Source organism: Pundamilia nyererei, unplaced genomic scaffold (assembly GCF_000239375.1).
Source record: "Pundamilia nyererei isolate P.nyererei 1_Seehausen unplaced genomic scaffold, PunNye1.0 scaffold00001, whole genome shotgun sequence".
Taxonomy (NCBI): Eukaryota; Metazoa; Chordata; class Actinopteri; order Cichliformes; family Cichlidae; genus Pundamilia; species Pundamilia nyererei.
The window spans coordinates 5,869,496-5,891,853 of NW_005187402.1; the positions used below are offsets into that span (position 1 = coordinate 5,869,496).

General features: G+C 41.4%; 1 protein-coding gene across 6 annotated transcripts in view; it reads right to left on the reverse strand.

Moving 5' to 3' along the window:
• The window catches only part of tenm2a (teneurin transmembrane protein 2a), a 216,665-nt gene that overhangs the window by 128,786 nt on the left and 65,521 nt on the right, over nt 1-22,358 (reverse strand). For 5 of the 6 annotated variants that reach the window (XM_013908515.1, XM_005719564.2, XM_005719563.2 and 2 more), the window contains exon 3: nt 7,366-7,659. In XM_013908515.1, the coding sequence (XP_013763969.1) occupies nt 7,366-7,659 (294 nt within the window). Of the gene's footprint in view, nt 1-93; nt 145-7,365; nt 7,660-22,358 lie in introns of all 6 variants that reach the window. The other variant, XM_013908508.1, reaches the window with a different exon arrangement.

The window sequence follows — 22,358 nt, forward strand, 5'->3', positions numbered from 1 at the left end:
TTACTACCAGTTAAATATCGTAGCACATCACATACAAGGGGATCTAAAATGGGTTCAATAATCACAAGGAGGCTACAGTCAGTGGTGACTTACTGATCACATAGTCTCCGAATGGATCGTCATCATCCTCATCATCCAGGTAAGCTGGAGCAGAAGTAATGGAAGAAAGAAAAGGCGAGAGAAAAGAAACAAACAAAAAAAAGATTGTGAAAAATCAAGAGAGAAAGCATGAGAAACAAACCAAAAACAAAACTGAAAGTGCTCAAGACAATCAGAGAAACGAAAACAAAAACAAAGCGAATTGCAGTCTTCTAACCTCCGATCATCTGCCTTTTTTAATACTCATTCTTGTTCTCAGCCTGATACTTCCAGCCTTCATTAGGAGGCAAAGCGCTGACCATTAAACTACAAAAGTAGTTTCAGCACCACGCGGAGGAAAATATGATCACTCATAATTGACTAGAGAATTCTCAGCTTGCTCTCAGCGCTGCTTCTCACCGTTACACTCCTTTCCCCCCTCTTTCTCTAGGCAGGTTCTGATGATGGCATGAGAGCCCATTACGGCTCACTAAATTCCCTATTAGGATGGCAGCACAGTCGTCAGCAAGTTACAAGTCCAACACAAACGATATTTTACAATGTGTGTAACTTCTTTTTAAAAACTGATAAAAATATTGTTACTATGAGTGGACCCTCACTGCCTGCTTACACCAGCAAGTTGGCACAATAACGCATATTTGACTGCCCTCTTTGTCAGCTGTATAGGAAAATCCCTCCCTCATCATCCTCTTTCCATTTATTCATCGTTTAGGTTTTCCTCTTCTTCTCTGCCTTTCTATCACTCCCGGTTCCCTTCCCTTAATGTGAGTTAGCATCCATCTACTGAAATCGATATCCCGGGGCTTTTATTAAACACTGCTCTTATGCATCTGTGTGTGTGTGTGTGTCTGTGGTGTGGACCTGCCTGCCCGTCTTTGTGCATGTGTATTATCAGCTCCAGGTCCAGCAATACCATACAGTCAGAAATGCTCGACAAGGACAGGGAAAAATTTTTATTCATCGCTTAATTTTGTGCGAGTGTGTGAGCACGAATAAGCACCATGTTGAATAGACCAATCATTATTGATCCTGACTGCGGGGCATATTTCAAACCCTTGGCTTAACCAGAGGACATACGCATGCAGATGCATGCTGCACGCGCGTGTGTGTGTCTATTACCACTTTTCTCATTCCGGCATGCACGGCGCTTAGTACATGGACAAAAAGTCCTTGAACCGCTGGGTGAAGTATGGAGGTGTACGCACACATACACATAGCATGCGCACGCTCTCAGTGGTGTGTATTTCTGAAAGCGAACTGTCAGTGCTGCTCTCACACACCATTCATCACAAGCTACTAATTCTGTTAGACCATTGTCGAGCCTTTCGCACCCCACGTTGCTCTCTGAAAACTCAATCAGAGGCTAATGCCCCCAACCCTCCCAACACACAAACACGCGTGCTCTCACTCTCAGTTTCTTACTCGCACACACTCACAGAGACCCTGAGGGGACAGCAGTGGTCTTGGGGGACCCCACCAGCCCAACTCTATAAGTGTTGCTCGAATTTGATAGACAGGCGAGGCACGAACTGAGTTACTCGTGTTGAGAGTGGCTGCAGTGTAAATCTAACTGCTAACACCTGAAAGCAAGAAAAAGGTCTTACAGTCACTCTGTGGCATATAATTATAATCTGCGTTGCATAGTATAAAGCACTTTTTATTCAAAACGAAAATGATCATAATTAAACATTATCTTAATATCCTTGATTACAAGACAATCACTTGAGCGCCGTGACTGTCTAAGGTAAAAAAAATTTAGAAAAATCCCTGTCAGCCGATTTGAATGCGGTTTGATTTACGGTTCACATTGTGGGGGAATATTAAAAAAAGAGGACAGCGCTGGTGCAGGCACTCTGCCACCTGTGCTAGTAGATTTGATTAGTTAATCAGAGGAATCACTTTGCCCAACTCTGCTTTTATAAAGCATAATTACAGCTCCAGCTACCAAGGAAATGAAAAAAAGAAAAGAACAAAAGGGGAAAAAAAAGTTCTCAACTGCAGATGTTTTTAGAGACATTTGGAAAGTTTTGTTTCTGGTCTTTTCAAAAAAGAGAATTAACACTTTAGCATAATAAAAGCATCACAGCAAAGCTCCTTAATAAAAACAGAGTGAAGAAAGGCTCTGCGAGGAGGGGAATTAAGGCATTTGAGCAAGCCCAGATCGGGGGCAGGGTTAGTCAGAAAAGGCCAGACTAAATTTAGCGCCACCTTTTCATTCTCTAATTATGAGATTAATACATCCTGTCACATACGTCACAATACAACCTCATGATTTATTATCCAGTCAACCAGATGGAGAGATTGAGCCAGAGAAGGAAGGAGGAGGAGAGGGAGTTTGTCTGAAAACAGCTAATCAGCATGCATGTGTGATTTGGGCCGGTCCTCAACTGAGCGGCTAGTCTGTGTATATAAAGTTGGCAGGCGGGGTAAAGGCAAGATTTATTAATGGGAAACAATGCTGAAGTTGAATTTGATTCTGTATGTTTTCTTTAAATGGCTGCTGTATAATGAGAGGAAAACACAGAGGCATATGGACCACACACACACAAACACACACAGAAGTATATGAGGAGCGCTGGACTATGGATTGTGGCCATAAAGTCTGGCCTGGGCTTCAGGTTTAAATCAATGTCAGAGCCTGATCTTATTTCATTTAATGCATGTTTTAATCATTCTCCCTTCTGATCAATGCAGTTTGGATGTGACCATCAGGCACTGCTGTGGGAATTTACAAGCACTCCTGTTCTCCTGCCTGTGTTTCCAGACGGACGTTTTACGAGGCAGTGCACAGTGTGACAGTAAATCTCTTCCTCCACTTTGCCAAAATGAAATCTCCAAATGCTGCTCACTATGCCCATATTTGTTTGTCTCCCGCTAAAGAAACTTGCATTGGCTCTGCCAAGTCAACGTTCTAGTCTCTTTATTTTAATAGTGTCTGGAAGGGGCAATAAACGGGAAGTGTCTTTATTCAATAGTCGACAATAAAACTGGATGTAGGGAAACTTTGAAATCCCTGAGTTGCGTTTATGAAACTAATTTAACGGGCTTTGCATACTTCTCTGTAAAAGGAATTTACCAGTGAATGAAAACAAGCGAAAAACAAACCAGAAAATGAAAAATCCTCTCTTATGAACTGAGAGTTAGATTCAGGAAGCTGGTGTGACAGATACTAGAGCTCTGCAGGGGAAATGAATACACTCAAACTGCTCCTTAAGCGGTAACTTATTCACTTAACGGTCAATTCATCCTCATCAGTGGATGAAGCTCACAGAACAACATGTAAAATGTCAGTAGGAGGAGCTCGTAGCTATTTTGTATTGTTCATTTCCCATTTTTTGGATATACATAGATACTTAAAGGGAAATATATTTAGATTTCTTTAACCTACAGTTTCTGCAGACCCTTGACACCCATCCCCATATCAGCTCTGTCTATTTGTGTTAATCTCATCGATGCCTTTTGTGATGACAGCTACTATGTTCTTGCTGCTTATGCTTTCCATGTATGGGTGTGGAATGGTGACAGGGCCTGTAAAACAGTCACACCAGCAGATATGCATTAACAAGCCACCTTATTAAGTGCACCTTGTCTAACCCTCCTTTTCCCTCAGAACTGCATTAATTCTTTGTCACATAAATTACTATTTATTTGAATACATTATTCTACATATTATATATTCACTATTATACAAACCATTAAACTCGAACTTGAGGGTTATTCAGCTGGAAGCAGTCATCAAAAGATAGCTACGCGGTGGTGATGAAGAGGTGGACATGGTCAGCAGTACTCATGCAGGTTCCAGCAAATAATTGATGCTCAGTTGGTACTAAGAAGCCCAACGTGTGCCAATAAATCGTCCCTCACACCATTAGACCACCTGCAGCCTGAACCATCAATACAGGGCAGGGTGGATCCATCCTGACAGTACTGCCTGAATGTTGCAGCAGAACAGGCAACTTCTAATGTCCAGTTTTGGTAAGCATTTTCAAAATATCAGTGTCCTGTTCTTAGTTGACAGAAGAGGAAACTCGTGTCATGTTCTCTGCTGCTCAAGATTACTGTGGCCTTCCTTTCAGCTCAAAGCAATCAGCTCAAAGTCACTTGTGACGAAGGCACCCGCGACACACAGCTTTACAGGCAGTTGAATGTTTATTTATAATGTCTCCAGTGACTCCAGTTAGGCAGTTTTGCAGCCGCCTCTCTCTAGTGCAGTACACACAGCTCCGCTGTCAGGTCCCAGCATCCTATTCAAACAGGGAACGCACAATTATACAATGGAAATCAGCTGTGTTGGTAAGCCTTCCTCTAACACCACACCTGCTGCTCCGCTCCACCCCCCACCCCTCCATTCTGATGCCTGATTTGAACTTCAGCAGTTGATGTTGACCAGGTCCACATGCCTAAATGCAATGAGCTGCTGCCATGTGATTGGCTGATAAGATATTTGTGTTAATGAGCAGTTGATCAGGTGTACCTAACAAAGTGGCTGGTGAGTGTAAACTAAAGTATATTTCCCAACGTGAGACACTGACAGCCATTTTAAAAGCACAGATGGGGTAAATCTTTTTTCGAATGCAGTTTTTATCCCAAATCATAAATATAGTTCGCTTTGCAAACACTTCGGATCACACATAGTGACACTTGTTGTGCACTTTGTTTACCTATGCAGTGGCTGTAAATGTAAAAAAAACGGGAAAAAAAACTGTATTCAAGATTCTCTAATGTAACATCTCCTTAGGTGTATGTACAGTTTGAAGTGCTGATTGTGTTGAGACTAACAAAGGCACCAGGCATCGTGATTGCTATAAAAAAGATAACACTTTTTAATTTGTTATTGACTCAGCTTTTGTTTTGATTGTTTTCCAGGCTTTTCACCTCCTCCAGGAACAAAGATACAAAAATAGTACATGTAGTTAGGCACTCAGATATACGGGTGTCCAACTACACGGTTAGGGAAACGTGTGTATTTTGTTTGTTCGCCGTTATAACGACATAGAATGGAAAAACAAAGATCACAGATGTGAAGTAAAAGAAATCTGTAAATATATACTTCACTGACTCTTCAGTCAGTTGCCCTGCTGACAACAAAAAATAAAAAATGAATAAAAAAATAAAACACACAAACGCAAATTGTAATAACCTGGAGGTTTGTAATATCTGTCACGGTTTCTGTGGGTTTTCTATTTTGGTAGTGAAATCTGCAATAGGGCACACGCAGACATTCATCCACATGTACCCTGAAGGGGAACCTTAGACCCTCAAACTGAAACCTGTCAGTCACACTGCCAAGCTATACTGACAGGAGCGTAACGAGAGCTGGTGAGAGGCGCCGTGCGAGCGAACAGAAAGACACAAGAGGAAGCTTGAAAGCTGGAGAAGAAAGATGGGAGAGGAGTGAGATGAAGAGGAGGAGGAGGAGGAGGAGAAGCAAGTGGAGGTGAGACTTCTGAAGATTGTTAGAGACACGGCGAGATGAGAGCGGTGCAGCATGCTGCTTGGTGTTTTGGCACGTCACCGTCTTTTTGATTTGTTAGCATGTGTTTATGATGTTGTTTCTCTGTCTGCTTCTGTCAATCTCTATTATTAGACCCTCAGATCCTCCTCCCGCTGTTTTGACACTCCCGCTGCTCCCGTTTCACACTTCCACTCACACGGTTCAGACTTATACACTCTCACGCCGATAGACAAGCGATATAGGACACATGTCAAACTCAGAAACATTTATGCACGTGTGCAAGGTCAACACGCGCTCGATGTATACTGTATCTGGTGTTTTGTTTGGAAGCAGAAGCAGGAGCAGAGGGTGAGATTTCCTCACTCAGAGAGACTAAATAACTAATGGATTGACTTGATCAGACACACGTACACTCGTCTTTTTATCAGGCTGCTGCGTTGCCTCTGATCTCTTCATGCTGGCAGAGACACCAGTGCAGACGCCTGATCTAAATCTACAGTCTGTGAAACCACGAGACGGGCCTAAAGGTGTGAGATGGTGGTTTCCCTAATGCTTCTATAGAAGGCAAACTTTTGAAGTGGAATTAAATTAAAATTACTTTGATTTGAGACGTGTACTGCATAATCAAAAATACGAATGTCTGACCCCCCCAGGAGCGTATAAATAGACTTGAATACTACTTTTTTGACAACGTTTATGTTGCGACACTGACAAGCGACATGTTTTGATCGCCTGAACAATCGACACTCGGTGACATCATACTGCAGGCAAGTGATTATCACAATACAGAGGTGGATTAAGAAGCTAATTCTGCAAGGTCCTGAAAAACAGGCGACAGAGTGCTCAATGCTGTTCCTCTGGCCCTGAAACAGAGAGAGTGAGAGCGGCGTCTGCAGCTGATATCTGTGGCTGCAAGATTAGCTTGGTAATTAACCACAAAGCAATTATCGGGTGGTTGGAAGAGAAGCGCATCTCAGGGAAGGTGTTTCTTGACGTGTTTAATAGGTGTTGAGTAGTTTGATCAGTCGACAGAAGTTGTTTCGGATTCTGAGGCTCACAGTCCAACAGAGGTTGATCCACAGCTGATATGTGCGGCTGCCGAGAATTCAATTAATTAGACTGTTGCTCTTCCTTCCATCCACTTTTCATTAACCTCCATTGACACCTCGGTGAGGCCCGTGCGCGGGTTTACGACTGCGTCAGGATTAACAAGGAAATGGGAAGTTGGCAATAAACAAAGTTGCCGGAGGAATGAGATTTCCCCTGGGAGAAACGCACTCTCGCAGTCACGGGGCGATTTAGAGAAAAGATGCAATTGGAGAAGCGAGATTAGCTCCTCTCACAAAAGCTAAAATGCAATCGGCGCTCCCCCCAAAAAAAGCTCAGAAGTTGTTTTTTTTTATCTTCTTGTTTTGAAGACTGACAGACCAGTGGTGAGATATCAGCAGATAAGTGGCTTAAAAGGGTGGAGTTAGAGGGTTTTGGCTAAGTGCTATTGATGAAAATAAAGAGGCCCTCTGGGGGGGGTGTCCAACTACTGTTCTTCAGATCACAAACAGACTTAATCAATAAATCCAACTCTCTCGCAATTCAAGCAATGGCTGTCTGTCGGAGAGAGGTTTTCACAATATTGTGTAAGATTTATGCATACATTCCCTTTCATGATCCCATTTCATATAACATCAGCCCAGAGCATCAGCCTCACTATGTTCACACATTCTCATCGAATTCATACTCTTTTTTCTCAGATTATGGGCCTCAACTTTAATAAATGAAACACATCTCGATCTTCTGAGAGTCCTTTGTCCTACCTGACTCATCATCGGACTTGTTATCATTCTCAGAGTCAGTGAGGGTGAGGGCTGAGTTCTCGCGACTGGACACTCCTGAGCTTCGGCGGGACTTTACCCCTCCTCGTCCGGCCCACAGCTGGATGGCCCGCTCTGGAGACAGCGGCCCCTCGGGGTCTGAGTCGGCGTCAGAGCCAGCGCTAAGGGAGTAACCCCGCTGGAGTAGGCCGAGGTCGGGACAGTAAGGAACAGCGGCGGGGTGCGGAGGGGGAGACGGCTCGCACACTCCGAGCTCAGCCAGGGTGAAGTTGCCCCCTGCGAAGGAGAAAGATGGGTTTAAGGGGATTGCTGAGAATAATGTGCGTAAACGCAGCAAAACTGATCGCACTAGCACAAACGAATGCTCGCACAAGCAAATGCTCACGCACGTCTGGAAAACAAACCCACCATCACACGCAGAGAAGCACACTAATTATGAAACCACGGAGGCGGAGGAGGAAAATTGCGCTTTGTTGTGGCAGGCAGGAGGGGGAGAGATGACGCAGCATGAATCAGGCACAAAATAAAAACTAGCTGCTGGAAGAAATATGTACTGGCCTGCAAGCCTGTTAAGGCTGGCTGAGAAGGCCCGGCTGCCTTGCTTTACTGATCCACATTGGCATTCATGAGGTGTTGATGTGAGATCAAAGAGTTGCTCACTTGAGGCCTCTCAGACTTTAGTGGGGCTGCTTCGTTGCCTTCTGGGTTTGATCATCTCCCCACCTAGTTGCCATTGCACGCTGGACCCCAGGCTTGCCGAATGTACCGCAGTCTGCTGCAGCACCAGCCCCACCGCCTAACACTCTCCCCCTCAAGACAAACCGACTCGTCACGTCCAAAATAAATATATAAAATTATCCAAATTAAAGCACATCAAAGGAGATCAATAAACAGAGCTGCGGCCCAATTAAATCCAAGCTGAGGAAAAAGCAATTAAGGAAAAAGGCATGCTCAACCAATTTATTCTCTATACTAATTAAAAGAGTATTGTGGATGCAATCGCTCACCATCAGCTGTTGGGGTAAAGGGATCGGGGGAAAAACAGTTGTGATTCACTTCATTAGCAGTTTGTGAGGGAGGGTAAAGGAAGAGGCGAGCAGAGAGAGAGGTTGGCATTGTGGCGGCACACTATATGAATCAGCGCGCTGGGAATCGCACAGCTGTGTGACTGGGTTAACTGTGACTCATCAGGCGTACGGACGCAATCACAGAAAGAGGAATTAAACAGATGAGAATCGTCTGCTGGATCTTCACGGCTCCTCTTCACAGGCTCGGCGGAACTCGAGAGTTCTGCTGAAAGTAATGCGGAGGGAAACGCAGCCAGGGAAGTGGTGAAAGGCTCTATACTTCTACTCAGGCAAACAGATGGACTAGGCTAGAGAGCAGAGGCAAGTATAAAGCTCCACAGGTGGATTCGGCTAATGCGCTACAGCTTGCCAAGCTTCCAACAAGCTACAGTGCAAAGGCACCCAAGCACCACAAGACATCAGCGAGTATTACCATTCCTCGTTTTCCTCGCTTCATTGTCTTTTCCTCCCACTTCTCATAAAAGGGAGACAAAAGGAACCTTCTTTACAATCCGTGAGCCAAGGGACTTTGACAATTTGTTGGCAATTTACACTACAGGATCTAACTAAAGTCGATGAACTCATACCTGAGATGAAGTATCGCAGGAGGACAGGAGAGAACTCCAGGAGGCCTGAGAGAGTAGAGCACATGGGTTCTTTAACATCAGTCAGCAAATTATCCAGAACTGTTCTGCTTGCTAGAAAAGCGTCTACTCCACAATCACAGTCAGGATGAGTTTTTATGCAGATTATCCCATCCGCCTAAAATGACAATAATTGGGCTACAAACACAGCTAGTCTACACAAACACTGCGTGGACACAGTTACACAACACTTAAGTGTATGCTTGAGTGCATTTGTATGCATTGTGTGCGTGCATGCACGTATCTAATGTTACATCCCACAGGACACCGCTCTGTACAATTAACATCTCATAACCAGTGATTACACATGTAAAATCCAATCTCTCCTTATCACCATCAGCTGGAGACACCGCCCGATGCACTATGTATTCAAAGAAAGATGGATTGGGGCGAGGGGTTGAAGCAGACGTGAAAATCTATCTCAGTTATTCCTCAAACAGAAAACCAATTGCATGTTTGTTATATGATATTATGACAGATGTGGGGGCAAAATGTGGCACTGAATTCTAATCAAATCAGTCCCTGTCCGTCCATACAACACCGTCGCTGTCATGCCCGCCCTTATGCGTATTAATGTGTGTTTTAAGGCTTGTGCCATTTTGGCAGCAAACTTGGGCTGCTCACATCTGTGTTTGTTAATTGTCTGTGTGCTAACAAGTTTCAGGATCCAAAGAGCCAAAAGCTATCCCACCATGATTTTACTGATGTTCCAGAGAGCTTCTGTTCATTAAAGGCCCAAGTTTATCAGTCTTCAAGTGCGCCACAGTACCAATAATACTTGCAAATATATAGTACTTTGCGAAAGTCTGTATATTTTACTAGGAAATTTGAAAATTGAGACATATGCAAACATGCAGGGCTATACACTATATAAAGTAAAACAGAATGCTTTAAAGTCAGTATTTGGTATGACCACCTGTCTTCAACACAGCCTTAACTCTCTTAGGCAAGCCTTTTTGTCACTTCTTTAAGTAGCCTTCATGAACAGTTTTCAAGGCTTCTCGAGGGACATTCGAAAGTCTGGCAGCCTGTTGTTGACATTTTTTGTAGATTCAACAAGAACTGGGAACAAATGATGTCCTTTGGCGTCTGCTAGCTAAGAGGATTTAAAGCTGGTTCTTTGCTAGCTTGTCTTTCACATGTAGACGCAACAGTTGTTCCTACCTTGAGTTACGTGCTTTTTTATGTTTTAATCATTCAAGCATAAAAAGGTCAGTGTTATGTCAGCGTTAAGTGACTTAACAGAAAAACCAATCCCCTGAAAATTGGTACAAGGACACTGAAAATGTGTGAAAAATCAGCAAATGTCCATAGAAAACCTATAATTTTTTTTTAGAAAAGCTGGAGAACAATTAGTTTAGAGCACCTTTAAAAAAGTACAAGAAAGTCTGGCTCCTTGGAAGCAAAATTTAAAGAAAAAAGGGGTGGCTCAAGTCTTTTTTATTGTAATGCACTGAATAAAAATGAACTGAACTAGTTCTCTAGTCGCAAACTTTATCTCAGCATCTGTATCTTAGTCCTGGCTTCTAATATCTAATGATCAGAAAGACTAATCTGTGATTAAAAATCAGGTGTGCTACACAGAATATCCACAACCCTCATCTCCACTCCGTGATATTTTGCCACGAACTGGCTTGGGCATCATACTGAAAATCTACCGAAAAGTTATATTTATAGCTAGAAAGGCATTTTTAAAACACAGAAGTCATTCAGATATTTATCAAAATCAGCAGACAGATACTGATCATTAGCAATCCCATTTTTGACGTAAACAACCATGCAATACTCACTTCATTTTACACATGACTTCACCTCATCACCATGGAAACAGTGATTTGGGAAGCTGTTTATTCATTTTCCGCCACCGATGTAGGTTTTTAAAAAATAACCATATAAGCATAATAGTATTGTGAAAATAGTCTCATATCGTCCATCCTTACTTCAGACAGAAAAAGAGACCTTGAACTTTGACCCTTTTCTTAACATGCATTCCCATTAAGGCCAACCACCTTCCCCCTGCTCTTTGTCTCTCTGCTGAGGTGCTTTCATTAAATCCACTTTATTGCCGTTTTGTTCACTGCTCTGTCTGCCTGCTCTACCTCCATCTTTTCCTCTTTTCATCTCTCTCCCTGCAAAGAGTGTTTACCATGACCAAGGATTTCATCAGTCTTCACTACCGCATCTTATGATCCCCTTTTTCGTCATCAGCTTGCCTCACTCTCTGTTTCACTCCCTATTTTTTCCCTTATCAGCTTAAAAGGAAGCGCACCCCCCACCCCCATCTTCACACACAGTGTAGCACAGCGGCAGCCTGTGCAAATGAAACTGTGGATCATTTTTCATTGCTTTGACACAATGTTAATTCAATCACCAGCTTTCTCACTCAAACTTTAAGGAACTGTCTCTGGACTATTTTGATATTAAAAAAAAAAGTTAAATCAAAAGTATTTTCACTTCATTAGGATATTTAAAAAATAATAATATTATGATTTTTTTTTTAAAGAATCTTCAGGCAATAAAACTTAAGTCTTACAGCTCTGACAGAGCTAGCATATTTCAACAAGGCCTGAACTGGCTTCACTTGGCTAATTAGCATAAGCAACACAAGTGCATGGCTAATTAGCATACCATTACATGCACACTTTTCTCTGCTACTATTTACAACCTATATTCACACAAACTATTTACAGCAACAGAAACGTTTATTTTAATCTTTTGAAAGGTGTTCTTAAGGGAAAATCTCACTCAGTGAAACTGCACATTTTAAAGCTCCGTTTGCATACCTGTTACTAGTAGTTTCCATGCTAGAGTTTCTCTGTCACATAATCCTCCCATTGTGTCGGTGTTTATGCACTGAAGTGTTTCAGTTTTACAATCTTCCTTCAGGTTACTATTGTGCCTCTATTAGTAATATAATGAGAGCTCAATAAGGTCAAGTAGCAGCAGGTAGAGTCTGTGGGAGGATAGGGTCCTGTAGCTATATGCGAAAACAGAAGAGGTGAGGTTCGTGTTGGTCTGCTTCAGGATCCTTAAATCCCCATTCCTCTGCATCTGTTTGCATGCTCTTATGTCTTGTCTAATTGCACAGATTAATTATGCACTCAGTGGAGACAGGTTATAAGATAATAAAGATAAATTGAATTTTGGGAATTTTTTGATCTGGGAAGCATGACCCTTAACTGCAAGCTGCCTTTTATTCTCTACTTGGTCATTTCTGCTGCTTCCCTGACTCTCCTGTCCTTTTCCTTTCTCTTGGATCTGTTGAAAAATGTCATCACTAAAGCATTTATTAAGAAGCAATATAGATGTATTTTTTATTGCTTCAAAATTCAGATAAAAGAAAACACAAAAGAGAAGTTCATTTCTTCAGGCATACTAAAGTGCAGCGCAGATGAATTCAGAATTGGATGCAAATGAAAATGGAAAATATTAAGAAATGACACATTTTGGCTGCTATTAGCAACAAATTTCTGCATTTCTTAGCTGTGCCAAAGAAAATAAGGCTTTTACTGTTATTAACAGTAATTTTACGCATGTCAGGAGATTGTTGGAGAACCTACCGTGAACAGTGGCATTTGCTTCCTGATTTTGATGCAGCCTCCACTGAGGAGCAAATCAGTTCACTAGTTCGGCACTTCAGGGCAAATCAGAACTTGTTCTGAACTCGCACTCCCTTGAATGCTGAAAATGGCATGTCCGAGGGTGGCCCGGACTGTAAACTATTCAATCTGAAAAAAAGCAGCATAATTGCAGGCAATGAAACCCACAAGTTCTGCCTGCTTTACATCCTTTACAGAATTACACGGTGGGGTGGAGGAAAGTCAACCAGCATAATGCAGAGTCCTGCTGCCTATACTTTGCCTGTCAAACTGCTAACAAGCACAAATGATTTTTTAATGATAGGCCCTCTATCCCACAAAGCTGTCTACTCACAAACAGTCACACTTACACACATACACTGTGCATTGCACACTTTCGCTCCCTCACGCACACACACACATAATGAGTTTTATCAAGGGAAGTACATTTGGTTTAATGGATCACTGCCAATGCCATACCCACTCACACTATTGTATTGTTGTAAGTTTCAGCAAGATGCTTGCTATTTCCCCCATGTCACTTATTTTTCTGAGGCACAGCGTGTGGCGCATGAATACTCCAAATGATTATGTACTGTACCTCGGGTAAAGGGAGCTAAACTTACTGCTGAGCAAAGTAACAAGTAAATCTGCAGCTTATAACATGCAGTGTTTCAACCAAATGATAGGTCTGTGAAGGTAAATCCAAATAAATCTACAAGACTGTTTGGCTGAATAAAGAAAAAAACAAAAAAACAAAAAACAAACAAACACTGTTTGTACCAGTGAGGCAATACAGTCATTTTCAGGAATTTGAAGGCTTATTGTAGAGTTTAAAAAAAACAACAACTGCATATTGGTTAAAAGGAGATATTAATGTATTTTTTGTTTGGTAAGCCACTTAACACTGACCTGTGAATGATTCAAGCATAGAAACAGCACCTGACTTATTAAGGTATGAGTTAGTGTTATGTCTGCACATAACAGACAACAATTTTATATTGTATCTTTGTTACTAGCAGCCTGTCAAAAAAACAAAACAAAACAAATACACACGCACAATCTATGAATATAAAAAATCCATTTTCCTAGCATTCTGTTTTGTTTCCTAGCAAAGTACACTATCAACGTTTCAATACATCTCTGAACTTTGATGTGTTCCACATTGTCCACAAAACACAGAAACATACCGTCCAACCAGCATTTAGTATTTTGGGATCTACAGGGAGTGCAGAATTATTAGGCAAATGAGTATTTTGTCCACATCATCCACTTCATGCATGTTGTCTTACTCCAAGCTGTATAGGCTCGAAAGCCTACTACCAATTAAGCATATTAGGTGATGTGCATCTCTGTAATGAGAAGGGGTGTGGTCTAATGACATCAACACCCTATATCAGCTGTGCATAATTATTAGGCAACGTCCTTTCCTTTGGCAAAATGGGTCAAAAGAAGGACTTGACAGGCTCAGAAAAGTCAAAAATAGTGAGATATCTTGCAGAGGGATGCAGCAGTCTCAAAATTGCAAAGCTTCTGAAGCGTGATCATCGAACAATCAAGCGTTTTATTCAAAATAGTCAACAGGGTCGCAAGAAGCGTGTGGAAAAACCAAGGCGCAAAATAACTGTCCATGAACTGAGAAAAGTCAAGCGTGCAGCTGCCAAGATGCCACTTGCCACCAGTTTGGCCATATTTCAGAGCTGCAACATCACTGGAGTGCCCAAAAGCACAAGGTGTGCAATACTCAGAGACATGGCCATGGTAAGAAAGGCTGAAAGACGACCACCACTGAACAAGACACACAAGCTGAAACGTCAAGACTGGGCCAAGAAATATCTCAAGACTGGTTTTTCTAAGGTTTTATGGACTGATGAAATGAGAGTGAGTCTTGATGGGCCAGATGGATGGGCCCGTGGCTGGTAAAGGGTGGAGAGCTCCAGTCTGACTCAGACGCCAGCAAGGTGGAGGTGGAGTACTGGTTTGGGCTGGTATCATCAAAGATGAGCTTGTGGGGCCTTTTCGGGTTGAGGATGGAGTCGAGCTCAACTCCCAGTCCTACTGCCAGTTTCTGGAAGACACCTTCTTCAAGCAGTGGTACAGGAAGAAGTCTGCATCCTTCAAGAAAAACATGATTTTCATGCAGGACAATGCTCCATCACACGCGTCCAAGTACTCCACAGCGTGGCTGGCAAGAAAGGGTATAAAAGAGGAAAAACTAATGACATGGCCACCTTGTTCACCTGATCTGAACCCCATTGAGAACCTGTGGTCCATCATCAAATGTGAGATTTACAAGGAGGGAAAACAGTACACCTCTCTGAACAGTGTCTGGGAGGCTGTGGTTGCTGCTGCACGCAATGTTGATGGTGAACAGATCAAAACACTGACAGAATCCATGGATGGCAGGCTTTTGAGTGTCCTTGCAAAGAAAGGTGGCTATATTGGTCGCTGATTTGTTTTTGTTTTGTTTTTGAATGTCAGAGATGTATATTTGTGAATGTGGAGATGTTATATTGGTTTCACTGGTAAAAATAAATAATTGAAATGGGTATATATTTGTTTTTTGTTAAGTTGCCTAATAATTATGCACAGTAATAGTCACCTGCACACACAGATATCCCCCTAAAATAGCTAAAACTAAAAACAAACTAAAAACTACTTCCAAAAACATTCAGCTTTGATATTAATGAGTTTTTTGGGTTCATTGAAAACATGGTTGTTGTTCAACAATAAAATTATTCCTCAAAAATACAACTTGCCTAATAATTCTGCACTCCCTGTAGTCACCCCAGAGTTCTCAGTCGCTATACCCCAGTAGAGAATAAACGACACCGTCAGTATTTCTAAGTGGCCAAAAATGACACATGTTTGCATTCAAGCGGCATAGTGTACCTTAGCAGTAGTAATTATCACAACAGGAAAGTAATAAGTATACAGAGCAGCAAGGCAGGCAGGAAACGTTAACAAATCTGTAGACAGAAAACTTTTTTTCCTAACCAATACTTCATCTAAGTGTCCTTTAACAGCTACCATACATGAACCGGTTCATTCTTGCAAGCATAATGCCAGTGCTCACTAATTGCTACGCGGTAGTGTAGTAGTTTAATTAACACACTGTTTTTTAACTAAAACCATAATGTGAAGCCTAACCCTGACCATAGCAGCCCTTGATCTTCTACTGCCCTTTGCTTTATTCGCGCAAAGTGTTGAGAACATTCTAGTTCCTAAAGCTTTGTCCTATTGCAATCCTCGATACAGATGTCTACACTCACCTATACACACACACACACTAATCTATTTGCTTTGTTTATTTCTCTCTTGTTAGTTCAATTTCATTCACTTAAACCTACTCTTATTGGAATTGGATTTTGATTATACTGATTACCATTCTTGTGTACCTTGTGTTCCTGTTTCCATGTGCACTAACAGTTGGTATCTAACTTAGTTGTCTCGCTCGGTGTCTTTCCGTTTCTTTCTCACATACAAATGATCATATTTCTTTTTAAATCTCGCTTTCTTCCTTTCCTTGCTCTGTTTTTCCCTTTACAAGCTACACTTCACTCAAGCTAAAAACACTGAGTGAAGTGTTCTTCGAATTCTTGCTATTTATTGTGAGTCAGCGGCCAGCAACCAAGCTGTTGTGGCATTACCTTTATTGTGCGACTGACATGTCATGACACGATGGCAGCGCACACTCTCAATTACACACATATACATCCCATAGCGTGTGACATGTCATTAACGCCACCATTAGCAGTGCAATAACGACCTAACAGATACGCACAAATCAGACTGCTATGGTCAAACACTTCCCACACCTCCCAGATGACACCCGTACTTTCAGTTCCCGCCTGAGCCACAGGGGCCTTGCACCTTCTAATGAAGAGACCAAAATAGGTGTAACAAATGTCATCCATTCTTGATCTCATTCTACTTCTGCCCAGAGGACAGCAGTCCGGGTTGGACAGGACATGACGAGACATGACACAACACCATGCACTTGAGAAGAGGTCTTGTCACTGAGAAGTGTAGCTCTAAGCAGTGAGGTATTTCTCATCCATAATCAAGGAGCCAAAACTGACTAGACTGGGAGACACAGCTTATCCTTGGTTATGACACTGGCATATTTCTTTGGCATTGGGATTAAACTGACTTTTATTAAAGCGTAAAAGTAAATGTGGGAATAATTTTAATCGTTATTATTACCCAATATTATGAACACAATTATTTAACAAAATGACAGATTGTAGGTTACTTAAAATATGTGTCCTTGAAAAAGTAGATTTGTTTGTACTTTTTGATTTCTAACGTCATTGAAAAAACTAATAAAAGTGGATTAAACTAAACATGCCACAGCCTGGCAGGGAGTGAATCTGGAAAGACAAAAACAAGACCGTCGTCATAAAATGTGTCAGAATAATAGTTTTTTTTTTTAAAATCATGATTACCTTGTTTTAATAATCACTGGAGACCAAAATTGTAATTAAAATTAAAGTTTGATTAACTGAACAGCCCAACGTGACACATGAAGCCCAAGGCACCTGTCGAAATGTGCAGCTGACTAGCACTACTTTGGGGGGTGTTTTTTTAATGTTACCACGTGGTTTTTTTTGTGTTCAAAATTACCAAATCAGTCATAACTGTTTATAAATATAAATCTGCTATCTAAAATTTAAATTTACTAAAAGAAATTATGAATGATGCCGTTAGAGCTTTTCATCAAGTGTCACATTTGTTTTTAAAAAATCAAGATCAAGATTTGCAGGATTGTTGTCATCGCTGGAGAACTAAATTTTAAATCAAACAGATATGATTTATAATTTTTTCTTTTACTATTGTAAATACAAAAGGAGACGTGCTGTGCTGTTTGTCGCAGAGCTCTGGTAAGTGGTACAAAACAGCATCTGTAGTGTTCAAAGATTCAAAAGAATTTCCCAAATATGGGATAAATAAAGTACCACTGTCTGTCTCTCTCGTTCTCCCTCTTCTCTGCTTATGTATATATAAACTGCTTCATCATTTTCACAACAGATGTGCAGCCTTTAAAATGTGGAAGAAAAAAAATGGTAAAACCTTCTCCAAATATAAAAAAAATGCCAATTACTGCACTGAGCTGCCCGTCGTAGGATCCAGGTCCACAGAGCAGACAAAAATTCATCTCTCAGTCAAGGGTATATTTAACTGCAGGTAACCACAGCAACAACAAGTCTGCTTTATGCTATGGTACCTTCACCTGAAAAATAGATTTACAGGGTTTAAGTAAAAAAAAAGATGACTTTTTAGCAGGTCACAGAATTTCCAAGGCAAACCTTGATCGGAAAAGGAAGATTTTTGCTTTATTTATACATTTGTCATCTCGGTTGCCTAGAACGGCGAGGTGGCGAAATGTGTTCCACGAGCCAAATCAAGGTTGAAATCCTACATTTCTTTACTCTGCACCAGCTGTGTAATGTTTTAAACCTTGGTTTCACCTCGGGCAGCCCAGGGTAAGCAAACAAAGGATATTATTCATGTGATCATGGGGGAAAAACAAACCAAAAAAGAATGCTTCCACTGAGATTCTCACATCAGGAGCAATATATCATCATATACAAAATAATCAAAAGAAAGACCACAAAAGATTTTGGAATTTTTTGCCTCATCTATTGTTCCACTATACAAGGAAAACCAGGGGGACATATTACAAAGCAACCTAAGCAGGATTTGTTTGTGTTAGCTGGCTTGACAAAACCGCAGTCAGAGATAACAGGTTTCACAAAGGTGGTTAGCAACTTTCTTTGTTAACACAGTCTTTCTACTTAACACTCTGTGTGTGCTCACATAAAAAGAAGGTGTTTGACGTGACTTTTCTTCTGCACAGAGTAGATCAATTAAGCACTGCCTGCTCCAATCACAGCCATAATTGAGGTGAGACAGATTATAAAAAATAAGAGTAACATGTAGCTTTAACACTGTTGATATGAGAATAGGAAAGAGAGAAGAAGAAAGAAGAAGAAAAGGGTAACTGTGTCGTTGTGAATTTTTGAGTAGTGCTGAAAATAAATATATTAAATAATATTAATATTTTTATTTTCATGCTCAGTGTTTCTAATGTGACAGCTGGACATTAGACCTCTGTAACTTTAAATGTGATCAGTTAACACGAAAGGGTACTCGGTACCTTTGGATACTTTATTAGTTGCTCTGTCGTCTAATAAAGGAGACGCAGAAATCGCTTCAGTTTGTTACCAGATGAAAGTGAAATGAATTGTATTGATTAAACAGGGGATAAATAGCCTGCAAATATAAGTCAATCATCAAGTCGATCAATTTTCTAAACTGTGTTCTAGTAGCTTTGACTTCAGCAGTGTAAAAGAGACTTAGCAGTAGAATAGGGCCAGGCATAAAAAGCTTTATACATTTTCTACATCACTAAATGAATACATGCAAATTCCAGTGACAATGTGAAGCACAGTTTGCGCTGTTGTAACTTTACAGCTGGGCTTTATTCGGTCGAGTTACCAAGGCGTGGCTTAACAAATTGCATATATGAATTGCGCCCTTTCAGCAGATGATCTATATCACGCTTACTGGAATCAGTTTAAAATGTGGCACTTCAAGCTGATTTTAAGCTCAAACTCTGAATATTACCTTCTCTAGACTAATTATGGGTTCAGCATAAGTTAACATGGTCAGGTTAAAAAGAGACACCTTCATGCCACTGTGGATGACTGAGAATTACACAGTCATGCTTCATGACACTGAAAACTCTAACTTTACGCTCAACATACACTGTAGTTCCAGAAGTATTCCTTCACCCATCCAAATCATTGAAGTTCTGTGTTTCAATCACTATAAAATCAAGCACATAGACGTGCAGACAGCTTTTACAAACATTTGTGAAAGAATGGGTCCCTCTCAGCAGCTTGGCGAATTCCTCTGTGGTACTGTGATTGGATGCCACCTATGCAACAAGTCCAGTTGTGAAATTTTCTCTCTACTGAATATTCACACAGTCAACTGTTCATGTTATTATAACAAAGTGGAAGCAACTGGAAAAGACACTAACTCAGCCACAAAGTGGTAGGCCACAGAAAAACACATAGCGGGGTCAGCAGACGCCGAGGCACACATTGCACAGAGGTCACCAACTTCCGGCAGAGTCACTTGCTACAGATGTCCAAATTTCATGTGGCCTTCAAGATTAGCTCAAGAACAACGCGTAGAGAGCTTTATGGAATGGGTTTCCATGACAGAGCACCTAAATCCAAGCCTTACATCAAGCACAATGAAAAGCTTTGGATGCTGTGGTGTAAAGCATGCCGCCGTTGGACTCTAGAGCTGTGAAGATGTATTCTTTGGAGCAACAAATCATGCTTCTCCATCTGGGAATCCAATGGACGAGTCTGAGTTTAAATAGATTGCTGGGGGCTCAGGAGGTAGAGCAGCTCATCTATTATCTCTATCAGAAGGCTGGTCGTTCAATTCCTGGCCGGTCTAGTCTGCATGCCTTGGGCAAGATACTGAACCCCTAGTTGCTCTCAATACATTCATTCAAATATGAATGTTATGATGATAGAAAGCTCTTAAATCTAGAATGTGTGTGTGAATGGTTGACTGAGACATGTTGATGTAAGTCCTTCGAGTGCTCAAGTAGAGTACAAAAGCACGATTTAAGAATTGATCCATTAATCTTGAGCAAGTGTGATACCATGATAGGATTCCACCGGTTCATCTGTTGTTACTTAGGCTTCTTTTCTGAAACGTATAATTCCCAAGATTTTTATGCATTGTAATCCCATGACATATGGGAAGCCTACCTCTACATGCTGCAAAATCAGCTGCAAACCCAATCTTTGCACAGCCCTCCTCACCCACCTTTCTGTTACTTGGGCAAGGACAGGGGGAACGTCAAAACATATATGGACATGTATAATGTAAGAAATGTGGCCAATATCTTTGCACGCAAAACACATTTAAATTCTGTCGCGGGGGAACGTGTTTAATTACAGCCTAGGAAGCAACTGACTCCACTGAGAGCGAGCGAGAAAAAAACACTTGATAACAGTGACATTTACAATCTGCCTCATTTATCAAAAGCTGCCAAAGCAGAGTCAAAGAGGGTCATTACATAGTAAACATAGATTAACTCAACTCTCACAAAACCCACACAAAATTGTCTGATAAATGATTTTTATTCTAAGAAAATTGCAAATGTCAGCATGCATTTCCCTGGACTCTGTCAATTAATAGTGTTGTTTGTTACCCAATATTTGTGTGTGCCCGTGTGTCTGCGAATAAAAGCCTGCGCCGGTGCTAAATAGCTGCCACAATCAGCATGCATTTCCCCAGCCTCTCCCTGTTATTTGTCTCATTTGTTACCCTGTGTTTTCATGTGCTGTGCATGCACCTGTGTGAACATCATTCCTAATAGCGAAGCACTTTTACTTTTATAGCACGGGGGAGGATTTGACAAAACTAAGCCGAGGTGCATTTTGGTTTTGTGTAGATGATGTCGAAGAGTGAATTCCAAGGGCACATCGGGTTCTGACAGGCCCGCACTTACTCCCAAAACAACTCATAATCCCTTTCAATCGTTCACAAACACGGTTTATGTGCACAAATTCGTAATGCGGGGAAAATAACTAAATTAAGTGTTTAAACCAGATCCCTTTAATATATACGCAAGTCTGTGTGCCAAATGCTGGACCAGATGCTACTTTGAGTTGTAAACCCCTTTAAAGACATCCTTGCATGTTTAGGGGCCACATATACAAACCCAGATGAGCAGTTTCCTGTCTAAAAGAGCGAATGTGGGGATGGGGTGAGTGGGGCGCATTGAGGATCGGAGGAGTGGAGTGGAGTCGGCCCCAGGATATTCTTCAGCAACTCTGCTGCTCTATTGCTGCAGCTACGGGATGCTTTTGAGTGTCAGCAGCTGGCAGAGGCACAGAATGCCAGGGAGAAGACAAAGATAAAGAGGGATCGGAAGAAGAGGGGAGGGATTGTATTTAATCTCACCGCCATTTATTTTTAATAGCATGCAGCTGCTTTGTTCTCTCTTTGATCATCAGCAGTACAGGTTGACAGTAACTCGGTGGAATGCACGAACACACAGACAAGCATGTGTGCATGAATATACACAAAGAAGAATACAAAACTTGCATTCTCTATTTTGCTTTACTTTAATTTTGTGGAAATTCGTACTTGTTTACACTATTTTTTTTTACTCTTCTGTGTCCCCGGTGCAGAACAGCTATGCTATTGGTCCACGAAGGGACCACAAACAAATGGGCATTCCTTCTGAGAGGCATGGTGCCACCGAATGCTGCAAGTGATAAGCACCACTAAGTAAGGAATATGTGGTAGGTACAATCTGCTACCCTAATTCAAATCACCACTGTGTAAGAGTCACAGCCAAGAAGAAGACAAAGGAGTAAAGCATCATAAATGAGAACACCGACTGGCTTCCTACTGGGGATCACAGTTGAAAGTTGTTGGAAGCCTTGCTTTAAGGACTAGAGGCACCTCTAGTCACACATCAGATGGAAGAGACAAATATATTGCTTCTTCAACCGTGTACCCACGGGATGTTTATCTGAAAGGAAAATGCTACTACTGTGCAGCTAAACATGTTCACAAGCCACTGAGGGTGCTATAAACTAGTTTGTCACTGTAGAGGGAACTTCTTAAAGTTGAATTAGTAT